The 11,829-nt window shown below is 48.8% G+C and overlaps 3 protein-coding genes across 3 annotated transcripts; 1 reads left to right on the top strand and 2 right to left on the bottom strand.

Moving 5' to 3' along the window:
- Window positions 1-1,823: 1,823 nt before the first annotated feature.
- On the top strand, window positions 1,824-3,587 carry F5B22DRAFT_187622 (uncharacterized protein). Its single transcript, XM_047969469.1, has 3 exons — window positions 1,824-1,858; window positions 1,999-2,133; window positions 2,449-3,587. Exon 3 carries the CDS (start codon window positions 2,449-2,451, stop codon window positions 3,256-3,258), a length of 810 nt encoding a protein of 269 aa, XP_047830688.1. The 5' UTR covers window positions 1,824-1,858; window positions 1,999-2,133; the 3' UTR covers window positions 3,259-3,587.
- A 3,203-nt stretch (window positions 3,588-6,790) lies between these two features.
- On the bottom strand, window positions 6,791-8,104 carry F5B22DRAFT_607159 (uncharacterized protein). The gene is made up of 3 exons (XM_047974965.1): window positions 7,670-8,104; window positions 7,394-7,575; window positions 6,791-7,197 (listed from the first exon to the last, which is right to left on the bottom strand). Exons 1-3 carry the CDS (start codon window positions 7,797-7,799, stop codon window positions 7,063-7,065), a joined length of 447 nt encoding a protein of 148 aa, XP_047830689.1. The 5' UTR covers window positions 7,800-8,104; the 3' UTR covers window positions 6,791-7,062.
- A 185-nt stretch (window positions 8,105-8,289) lies between these two features.
- On the bottom strand, window positions 8,290-11,500 carry F5B22DRAFT_607162 (uncharacterized protein). The gene is made up of 5 exons (XM_047974966.1): window positions 11,358-11,500; window positions 11,155-11,238; window positions 10,938-11,042; window positions 10,154-10,850; window positions 8,290-10,103 (listed from the first exon to the last, which is right to left on the bottom strand). The coding sequence occupies exons 2-5, from the start codon at window positions 11,176-11,178 to the stop codon at window positions 8,512-8,514; spliced, it is 2,418 nt and encodes an 805-aa protein (XP_047830690.1). The 5' UTR covers window positions 11,179-11,238; window positions 11,358-11,500; the 3' UTR covers window positions 8,290-8,511.
- Between the last annotated feature and the right edge of the window lie 329 nt (window positions 11,501-11,829).

The raw sequence follows: 11,829 nt of genomic DNA on the forward strand, positions 1-11,829 counted from the left end.
TAGGTTAGTAAGTATCATGAAGTGCTAAGTAGGATCAACCCTCCCAAAAAGAAGATTCACCTTTGTGTGAAGAAAGGCGATTTGTATATGCATCGCCTATCGGGGAATTTCAAGGCAGCGTGAAAACAACCCAAGTCGACAGGTGGAATCAAGCTTCCGAGTCCTTCCGGTGAGGGGCATCTAGTGGCAGTTATGACTCTAAACCGTTGACTCTCAAATTCACGACTCCTCGTTGGGTTGCACCCGGGACATTGGCCGGTTGATAAGCTCTGTCATCTGACGCGCGTTGAAGCACTCTCAGGACTCTAAGGAGGGGTTTCTCGTAGGCAAACAAGATCCGTCTCCCATTTACCTACCTACATTATGCAAATCGATTCCCATTCCCCAGTCACACCGAGAGGTGGCAAGGGGGTGGGTGGTAGGTGTGGTCAATAAACGGTAGGTGGTATCTACCGTAGGATGGATGGTATCTGCCTGCAACTGCAAGGCAAGGTAGGCGAGTGAGGGGAGCATGCAGTAGGGAGGTAGGCGAGTAGGCAGAGAGGAGAAAGGCATGTAAAGTAAATAGGTAACCAACCTTAAAAAGTAACAGGCATTTTGTTCACAACCGAGACAACTACCTACATAGACGAGATACCTACACTAAGGCTACACAGTATTTGCCTCTCGATCGACATGCGGAGAAGCGGGTGGGTTGTGCAGGCTGTGTAATGCCCATGTACTTAGCAGCATTTGCATACCTACGAAGTAGGTAGGTAGCGAGGGTAGGTAAACATGGCTTGAACATGGCATTTCTCAACCCGATGCGCCGATTTGAACAATGGCCATCTCTCTCCCTGCCTGCTGTACTACGGTACTTGTACTTCAGATGGTGGATATCGATATTCTACTTAAGCAGCGCTGAAGCTAGCCAAGATTCCTTGTTTACGCTATCAACTAACGAAGCTTAGGTGATCATTCTGTCCCTTGTCTCCTCGATAATAGTCAGATAGTATAGTTCGTCGACTGTCTGTCCGTCTGTCTGTCTGTCTTACCAAACCCGTTTGAATACATGCACATTACGTCACATACAGGTTGGTGCACAGATAGCGTACCTAGTCTAGGTATGTAGTATAAGTAAGTAGGTATTATGATGATATGATAGCAAGATGTCTTGAATAGGTGGTGGTGGACTCACTCTTGGGATATGCCTGCCTACCTGCCTGCCTGTTGGAAGTGGCAGGCAACGATGCCCTCGATACTGCACATTTGCTAGATCTAGGTAGTTCCCCATCATAGCCGCAGCAGCCGGGGCTTTGATTGGAAATGTCGCCCAGTTTATGCGTGTCTGTGTGGTTCAGCGCCGTCGAGCACCCAACTGCTGCAAGGTACAGCGCGGACGGGCTGCAGTGATGCGCAACCCCCGACCCCTGGCTGTGCATTGCCATCGACTCACCAAGACACCAGCGAATGATACCGAAGCTCACGAGCCTCACCAGCGTCGCATACAGACGCACATTCCGCGCACATCGACGCCGGAGACTCTGGGTACGGCCATGGAAGAGGGTGTGCAACCATGTCAGATGCCCTTGTCTAGCAGCACTAGCGAGCACGAACATGCCTAGTAATGACCAAGTTGCCCACAGTCGACCAGCGGTGGGGGGGTGGCAGATAAACCGTGTGTCTTACCACTTACGATTTCTTACGACGTACTCAACAGGTAGACCAACAGGTAGACACAGTCGGTGCACTCGTATCCTCGCCCGGTTCTCGCACTACGCTGCTGGGCCGCACACCATCTTCCTGTGCGTGATTCCGCTTTGGGATCGTGTCTCCCTCCTCGCCTCCCCCCTCCAGCTACTCTCTGCTAGTCCAAGATGTGAGTCGTCGCGTCGTGCCCTGCGCCCTGTGATTGATTCACGGCAATAAGGAATAGTCCGATCAGAACCCGGTGTCCCTCAAGGGTATGGAGCTCCTCCCTCTTGTGGGGTTTGCTAAGATAACTAACCGTCTTGACAGCTGAGTGACCGGGATGACCACCACTCTTCGTCTTGATCTGCTACCGGGTAACCCATAAGGCAGCTTCTTTCGACCAACAGGTGACTAACCGACCGAGCACCAGCCACCCTATCTTACATATATCGTCTGCCTGTGGTAATATATATATATCTATCTATCTGGCCTCACCACCATGCGTTTCCCTGTCTTGTGTGATTTTGATTGATTACTTCTGGCTCGAGGTTGCTCTTGCTATATTTCCTCTACACCTTCGCTACGCTTCTTCATTGTGAGCCGGCTTGGGCCCGGCATTACTGAAGCATTAATTCTATAAAAGAGTGCCTCCCCCCCTCAAATCCCCATTACTCACCTATATCATCTAAGCTTGAAATGAATGAACACTCAGAAACTTGAACTTTCATTGCTGTTGAGGATCCTTATTCGTGTACCAAGCTTAACTGCCTAATCAAGATGCCTCTCTTACCATCCGATGCTCGCACATCAATGCATCGACAATCGTGGCCACCTAGCGGGCTGTGGCCCTCAAGCCCTAGCCGCATCCCGCCGGCACTAGATGAGGACAAAGACGGGCTCTCTACAGATGACGAAGACATCGACATCTCGAGAAGGCCCGAGAACCCTCTCAAATACTTCCTAACACCCGCAACCCCTATGGAGGAAGAGCTAGAGTTTCAGTTCGACTTCGATGCGGGCATCGAGGACTCGAACAGCCCCCGTCAAATAGTGAGAAGCGTGAGCCCTTCAACGCTCGACGGCCTCAGACGATACAAAGCCAGGAGCAAAGAAGCAGGCTGTGCTATCCTTGATGATGACGACGAAGACGAGGATGATGATGGAGAGGAATACATTCGCTTCACTCCTCAGAAGCCACTCCCCTTCGGTCTCGACGACTACTTCGATTGCCCACGTCGTAGCTCTCCCAACCGTCGAGGCTCAGACTCTCTACTCTCGCCTTCATCACCTTCATTCCACGTGGGCTCGCCCAGGGGTCGTCTAGCCAAGCGCTTTGCGCCGCCACCTCCATCTCGTCGTGTCAGGCCTCACGCTAGGACATTGCAGCGCCGACACTCCTGGCGCGAACCCAGCCCGGACGTTTGGTCTATCGACGAAGAACCAGAGAAGGAGACGAGAAGTGAGATGGGGCTCAGTACTGAGGATCTCGACGATGGTACAGAGAAGAAGACTCAACCTATAGATATACCGGCTGCAAAGCCTAGGAAGAAGAAGGTCCGGTTCGTGTTGCCAGTTACGGAGTATTGATTTACATCATAATCATCATATATCCATACCCATCTCAATTTTTCTAAACTTGCATATTTCCTGATCGGCTAGGGGGTGGACATCTACTGCATGGGCACGGAGTCGCGGATTGCTTGATTTCTTAAGGGGTCTCCTTTCTGCATCATGGTCACTCAGGTTGTCTCTTTGGCTTTTCCTCATCTCGTCACCGTTTCTACGGAGTGTCCTCGGCATATACACGGCGTCTAGGCAGGGTGGTAGTTATCTTCTTTATTCCTCTTATATTCCCATGCAACTGAGGCATTACGTTGGGTGGTTCTATCTGTTCAAGGCTTTTTGGTTATACATGGGACCAAAATATTTTCCCTGGCTTCTTTCTACACTGAATAAACTAAATTAATCCTCCATTACATGAACCTTGTCCTTGAACCTCGTGACCGTGATCATCCAAAACATAACCCCTCATTTGCTAACTGTGACCCCCACGTTCATAGTCCGAAGGGATTTCACCCAAGACATTTATCCAGGAGATCGATAGGTATTCATCGGCGACCTCCGAAAGAATAACTTTAAAAAACATGTAAGCTCTCTTCCGATCTGAACTTGTCAGCATAGCTAGAACAGGAAAGCAGCAAATTTTTTCCACATTAAGCGAGGACATGAACGGCGTAAGATAGAATGGATAGGGTAACCCGCGTAAGCCCAACCAGCCTTGAACCGAAAACCCCCCTTTCCGACCCGCTCCGATATCCTCCTCCCTGTGCTACCCTCGGGCCGGCCGCGAGCACAAGCTTCTTATTCTCACTTGTTTTTTTTTTTTCAACTGCGTTGCCTAACATGACTAGTCTGATCGCCGCGGCGTTGTGTCGTCTTACGTTACGCAATCCTTTTCGTTCCGTTTCCATATCCACGCGTTTTTGTATGTGTACATATATGCACAGCCGCTCTTTGCGCATGTGCCCAGCCTTTTCTGTTCCGGATCGTCGGGACCCGGGCAGATTTAGTGCGAGACTACTAGTTCATTAGTCAGTAGATGATATCTATAAGGGCATTCGGTCTGCTTCCTTGGGCACACGTGCGGGTTGTCGAGATCGGTGAGCAAGCTTGTGAATGTGCTCGTGCCCGATGTATTGGTAGCTTTTACTTGTCGAGATGGAGCTATGTGCTTATTCTCCTTGGCGCGAAATATCCGATGCGACTTATATGTACTACGTAGTAAGTCCTTCTTATTCGTCGATTGTACTTATGCTGCTCTCGTTATATTAAGTACCTATTACACCCGTTACATCGTTTTCAATGGTAGCCCACTACGAAAGCAAGAATTTGGCAGCAGTGTTATAACCAAGGCCTGGTTCATCACTGTTCAACTATAAATAACCAGGTGATGATAAGGGCATAACAGAGTCATAGCTAACCTCTAATCATGGCTTAACTAACAGATAACTACTGAAGAGTCTTAGTAGAAAATGAGAGGTATTTAGCTAATATTGAAGACCCTGGAGGAGGTGTAAGCCTTGCATATGCAATGTACATGTACGGTAGATCTAAAAGCGCCGCATTACCTACCCTGCGTCAGTAGTTACAGCTAGTATATTAACCTATCAGACAAGGCATCACTTTGCGAACCCAGTTGCTATTGTCGGGCGGTGTTGAGGCGATATGGCAGTTATCTCACGATATAACATACGGCATGAGCCGAGTCGCCTATTCATTTTTCTCTCTCACCTTGGTGGCGACGCTTATTGTCCCACAGTAGTAGCTACCTGGATATGTTACGGACATGGAAGCGTAAGATAAGACTATAACGACTACTAGTTTAGTAGACCTGTCTGAGGATGCTGCATGTATACATGGCTATCTCCGTTACACGTGCCCGCAGTGTGAATCATTGATAGTGAAAGAAAAGAGAAGCTAAAGCTAGTGCTAACGCCAGAGGTTCAGAGGAACTCCCATCTATTCCCGGAAACTGGCATAGCTTGCCACCCATCCTCGTCAATCCCGAATAGCTGGTAAATTGGAATTCTGGCCCCATATACTCGGGAGCACAGGGAGGGATGGGCAAGATTTCGGCCAACGAACCGCCCAACTACCGCAGCACTGCATATTACAAAACATGGGTAAGAATTTTCTTCAGGTATCTACGCGAATACGTCGAATTTACTGACGTAAGATACTGATGCACACTAGACGAGCTTATGTACGCACCTCGCTTATCGAACGTGCGGCGAAGGTGAATACAAAGCGGCACATTCCCATAGCCCTATATGTGATCGTATCTTCCATCTTGTCGCCACACCGCCCTTTTGCTGCTAATAATACCCCAAGCAATCTGACAATGGACAACATCTTGGCCGGAACTAACAGTCGACCGTTAGTTGAACACTAGACTACGTCTGACTTAACCTAACCCACGCTTCTGCCAAAGCACACGCTAGGTGCCCGAAACGGAAGAAGTTGCATGTGGCTTTCTGCTAACGTCGCACGCGGCCGGCCAGCGATAGAGATAGGTAGATCGACAATGTAACCTCGATGTAGATGAGAGGTCAAGGATCAGCCCTACGCCTATTCTAAGGTCTTCAATGTTAGCCCAATACAGAAGCAAGGATTCATTAAGAGTGTTATTGCCAGTGCTATACAGAGTAATCGAGGTCTAATTACTCTCTAATCACCGTATAAGCACTGAATAACTAGGTGATAATGAGGGGATGATGAAACCATAGCCAGCCGAATAAGCATGGCCTAGCTAGTAGATAGCTAGTCTTAATAGACAATGAGAAGAAGTCCCGAGCTAACATTGAAGACCCTGGAGGAGGTGTATAGTACATCCACGGCGTTATCCTCGCATTGTACTAACCTACTGCAGAGTCTATGCCAAGCTTGTCGTTCTTCGCCCAGGAATGGACATCTAATTGGGCATACCTACTTCATACATCTAAGGGAGTTGACCCTCCGGGTTCGTCTAGACATCATTGGTCTTCGTTCCTCGCTGTACGAACTCGTGCCTCACCTGAAGTCTTACGTCATATACTTGGGCGTTGCTAAGCAGTCTTTCACGTGGGGGGTCTAAGAAGACATGCAGCTACTATGCTTAACAATGTGAGCGTGAGATGAAGTCGAGGACAATTCACTTAACCAGCGTGCAATGTGTTAGCAGGAGCTTCTTTCGCAGCAGATATCCTCATCTCGCAACGCCGAGTTCAATGCCAGACGAGCTGGAGCCAAGGCGATGGTTCTAGCACAATATGCCTCCTATTCAGCCGCAGTTACTTACTTCCGTGCGGGCACTCTAAGAATAACCTCGCCGTAGAAAAGCGAGGAATCCTTTCAACAAGAGATGAGCCCTCCCCCACGACCCAGCTGCTTGGTACGGTGGAGGGCTGACACCCACTTACTCCTCTTCGATGGTCGACTACCAAGGCTAGGGAGATCGAGACCTGGAGAAAAGCGCTAAACTACTGCACGAGTAAGCACAGACTAAACGGTCTCACCAATATCACAGCTATGTCGTTAGTAAGTCGGCATGCATGTCTGTATTTCATCTGATAGGGCAACCTGGACTAACACGTGAAGGCCTGACTTAACCCTAAAGATGGACGCAGAGCGTCCTCAAGATTGGTGGCGCTACTATTACAGGGCGCTAATTTTATTTCTCGAAAGAGGTTGTTTTTACATAAGTAAGTATGGCGTATCTTTGCAAGAGGTTTTGTTTATGCATGATTCTGATATCTTGCAACCTTTCCCAGGTAGGCAATATACACGGTGAGATATTAGCTACATACCCCCCTCCAACAGTTGAATGCACCACAATTGTCCTCGAACTTTGCTTCAGCTGCTGTTCGCCTTTTGGGCTTGATGCTCCCGCAACTTAGTGAAGAACGTGACGCTGAACTGCGAGTCGACGAACTCGAGGAACTTGGTGATCTTATCCCCCGCTTCGTTCATATGTAGGATAAGGACGTACTTTATTAGAAACGAAGAAAATTAGTATGGGTTTGCTTCTCGATTAATATCTTGTTATGTATCTTTGACACTGATTTCTATTTTGTTTCTTGGTTGATTCTATTTTCTCATCATCACAACTTCGACAATACAAGCTGACGCATTTCAAAAATAGTATTGTAGGGAAATAATTTCTTGAGGGAAATGGGACACTCACCTCATTGGCATATGGCCCGACTTCCGTCATCGCCGTGCTCTTCGCCCACATGACGACCTTGTTCTCTTTTTCATCCTCGACTAGGTCGTTGACGGTCACGGTGAAGTCTTTGAAGAGCGGTATCCAAGTCGCGAAGTACGCCTTGTACTCTGCGTTGTTCAGGGGCTGACGGCCAAGGGATTCTGGGGAGATGGTGAGCGTTTTACATTCTGGGCATAGTAGGTAGAGAGGTAGGTAGCTAGATAAGTCAGGGTAAGGCGCTGTGCTGCCACGTACGAGGGAGAACTTGATGCACGCAGTCTTCGGTGCGAATTGCTACCATGGCTTCGAGATCCCACTTGTTGTAGGTATCGATCACAGCCAACGCCGTCTGGCGACGTCGGGATGGCGCTGTCCCGGAACTCATTTTTCAAGCTTTGTCTTTCTTGAATTTTTTTTTTCTTTGCGCGTTAATATTGGTACCCGTTCGAAAATTTGCACTTTCTCGTTAAGGTACAATACCGGTCGTGTGAAGAAATACTCAGTATTAGGCCAATTCCAGCTGAGAGAGGGGTTACGAATGAGCATTGGTGTGATGACATTCTCTGACCTTCCGTATTCAGTTTACTAGCGCTTTTAGATCTACCGCACACGTTACATAGATAAGACTTTCACCTCCTTAATGGTCTTTAATGTAAGTTTAATTCCTTTAGTAGCCATCTATTATTTAAGCCATGATTGTATGTTAGCTATACTTTATTATGCCCTTATTGTTCCCTAATTATTCGGTGATTATTTAGTGATTAAACTTTAATTATAACAAGGCCATATATAGCTGCTAATAGTGTAGTTTTAAAAGGCTGCAAGATATGTCGGAAACATGGATAGTTAAAAATCTTATAAAGATACGCATAGGCTTTTAAGCCAATGGAAAAAGTAAATAGAAAGCTAAAGGATACTTTTAATATTTGGTCTTCTGATGTCTTGAGCATTGGGCTCAAATAATGTATTGATATGAATGCTGAGCGTGTAGTAGAACGAGGCCAATCTAATCTGGCCCCTTTTTAGGGACATTAAAGTCAACGCCTCCAACGCCATGCCATGATGCAATCTCACAAACCCAATATAGTACAAAGATCTCAATCCGACTCGTCCTCTTCCACGTCCTCGACAGTCGCGGCCTTGGCTTTACCCTTACTTTTATTCTTATCTAGTCCTTCATTATCACTGTCGCTGGAGCTGGCTGCACGAGATGCAGCCTCAATGGTATTCTCGTTCCTTGTATTAGGGGGAGTTGTCGTAGAGGAGCTGCCTGGATTGTTGAAAAGCAGTTGAGAGGATCCGCCCCACTGTGGTATCAACGGAGTGGGAGCTGCTACATTTGGGGGCTCTGTCTGTGTCTGATTCGTCGATGACCCGGGGTTTCTATCCATTCCGCCTTGCGCATCGCTGCTTCGCACCGGAGTCTGAGCATCGGTGGATGAAGTAGAAGAACCCGCATTACCATTCAAGTTGTGAACTAGGTCATTTCTAGCTGAGTGTGTTGCTGGTTGGGCGTGTTGGTGTGAAACATCATACGATGAGGTAGTTTGATTATGATGGCTTCCCACGTGTTGCTGTGAGGGTTGACCATCGAGGCGCTGAAGTGGTAATAGCGACCAACCAGGAGGGATGGATACTCCTTCGGGAAGATCTTGGCTACCAGAGGGGATGGCAGATGCATACGAAGGACCACCATGCCTCGTAACAGGGGAGGGGGGAATATACATTGTATTGTTGGGGAAATGTATATGTGGTTGCTGAGCTATGAACTGAGCATTAACTCCTGGTTGAGCAAATGGACTGCCACCCCCGGCAACCGCCTGTGGCTGAAATTGACGCAATCGGTTCAATTCTACGGTCAAAGCATAGAGAGTGTGTAGTTCGGCCTGAGTGGTTTGCAAGGCATACATTTCTTGTTGTATTCTGTTCGAGATCTCATGGAGTTGTGCCTGCATGCTTTCAATGCTGTTCTGGGCGTTGTTGAGATTGATTGGCGGAGCTGTTGTAGTCGGCGTCGGCAGAGCAGGAGGGATGATAGGTGGGTTTACACCTTCACGAGGCTGACGCATCTGGTTCGCCAGATCATTTATATCCTGCGCATCGCCTTGAGCAAAGCCCAATCTTATTGGGCCGAACTGAAATACGCGGATATTGCCCCGACCCTGAGCAGGCTGGCCAATATTTCCTGGTCCTGGTGCTCCTCCAGCACCAGCACCAGCACCACCACCGGGCGCACCTGGGGCTGGAGGCTGAGGCTGCCTGCCGGCTTCAGGAGCCTGTGTCGCAGCATTTCTATCGGGGTTCGTTCCATCGATGACAACCGAGCGTCGACAAGTGGGGCATACCTGCTGCCTCTCCAACCAGCCCTTGAGACAGCCGAAATGTAAGATGTGCCCACATGGGAGCTTCTTCGGCCGGGAACGTTCCACTGCACCGACAGCTGTGGGGTCCCAAGGTCTCATATCCTCCCTGCAAATGATACAAGTGTCCTCTCTGCTTAGGTCTTCCTGAGTAGCATCTGGGTACTTGTTCATGTCCTGTAGCGCTTTCCGATACCTCATTAGAGCACCAAGGCGCTTTACGAAGGAACGTGCAGTCATAAAAAGATCTCGCATTATGTGGATGGGGAGCCCGTAGAACATCATGAGGATCGCAAAAAATACAGAGTAGATTACGAGCTTAATCAAGTCTGAATGGCGTTAGCAAAGGAAGCTAATCACAGATTACGTGACCTCCTACCTGTAAATAGGTCAAGGGATAGTATCCAATGTCCCTTAGATTCCCAACCAGGCACTTCGATATCCATCTCATCGATATCATCCTCATCTGGAAGTTCTTCTTGTCGGGCGGCTTCAGCTTCAGCAGAATCATCAGACTCTCTACGTCTCAAGATGTCGTTGCGCTGTTCTCGAACTAATCGCCGGCGCTCCTCGAGCCGTGTATGGGTCTGTTTCTTAGTGATATCGGCCTCTATCAAAGATAGGAGATAGCGGCAGGTGGTGCGAGTGGAACAGGTCGCCAGGATGGCAAACTCGAAGAGGAACATGACCATCATGTTAGGACGTGCTTGCTGAATGACAACGTGAACCGCATAGGAGAATAGCCAGGTGTCGTAAGCCACGCTGAGTAGAAGGGAGACGCTAAGTCGTAGATGAAATAATCTCGGGTTGGCGGGGGGTTGTTGTTCCAGCACTTCGACACGGCCCTCACCTATCCATTCCCACACTTTTCCGGTGACTAGGGCGGTAAACATAACAAGAAACCAGCCGCCAACCTCCTCACGAAAGATAGTCATGGCGAGGCAGGTCTCGGTAACGGCAAACCAAGCTTTCTCGTAGAGTTGCTCGATCTCAACAGGTCGCAGAGGGCCATAACATAATCTTTGAAGTCCCCAGACAAAGGATGCGTATACCAGTAGAACAAGGTTGACTAGGATCTATCGTCGGTGCCAGATTCGGGTTAGTCAGAGGAATTGTTGCGCCCAGATGTGAGTAGAACGGAGAGGGCAAATGGGGAGGCGAACCATGAGGCTGAGGTTGTTCTGTGACAGATAGACCATGGCGGAGTAGAAGTTGGCACGCTGGTTGAAGGCGTAGGCAATGACGCCGGTGGCCAGCCCCGTCGAGGCCTAAGATGATTGAGTTAGACATTAGCGTGGTAAGTCTTTGGGGGTCTTGGAGAGGTGAAGCAGCGTTGGCAATGATGGAATATAGATACGAGGGAACCAGGACTGAGCTTACCCCGGCATACCAAAGGAGGCGCATCTCGGGCGTCTCGGACGATGGAAAGAGGCGGAGGACAAGGGAGTGCAAAGGTCTGTTAAGCTGCAGAGAGGCAGTTAGGCGCCCATTATTTCGAAGAGACGGGGGCTTGAGAGAAGCAAATTGCAATTGCGTTGTGTGCTCTGGAGGAGGAGACGGGATGTAGGTGAACTACTAGCTACTTGTCTGTGTATTTGATGCTATCTCAATGATGCCACCTGTTGCATACTAGGTAGGTTATGTAGATTATGTAGATTATGTAGGTTATGTAGGTAGGTAGGTAGGTAGGTAGGTACATGTGTAGGTACCTAGGTAGTGGGCTGTGGGGCCACGTGCCTCCTGTGCAAGATGGGGGATGCTCAACCACCCAAGCCCGCGCCCGCGCCCGCATCGGTGCCCGGCCCTTAGGGACTCCATTAGTACATACCTAGGTACCTATTACCTACACCAAAGAGCAATGACGTGCAACAAGTGGGGTGCTCAAGTGTTCAATCATTTTATCCTGGTGTCTCTTTTGGGCAGATTCTAATGAGCAGTAAAGACACAGAGAGAGACGTGGCAGAACGTGGGGTATACTAGGTAGGTATGTACACAAGTGGTCAGCTAGGTAAGCGCTCCCAGCATGACCTTCAATCACTACCTAGGTAGGTACCT

The sequence above is a fragment of the Xylaria bambusicola genome (genome assembly GCF_022495145.1).
Source record: "Xylaria bambusicola strain CBS 139988 unplaced genomic scaffold F5B22scaffold_21, whole genome shotgun sequence".
NCBI lineage: Eukaryota > Fungi > Ascomycota > Sordariomycetes > Xylariales > Xylariaceae > Xylaria > Xylaria bambusicola.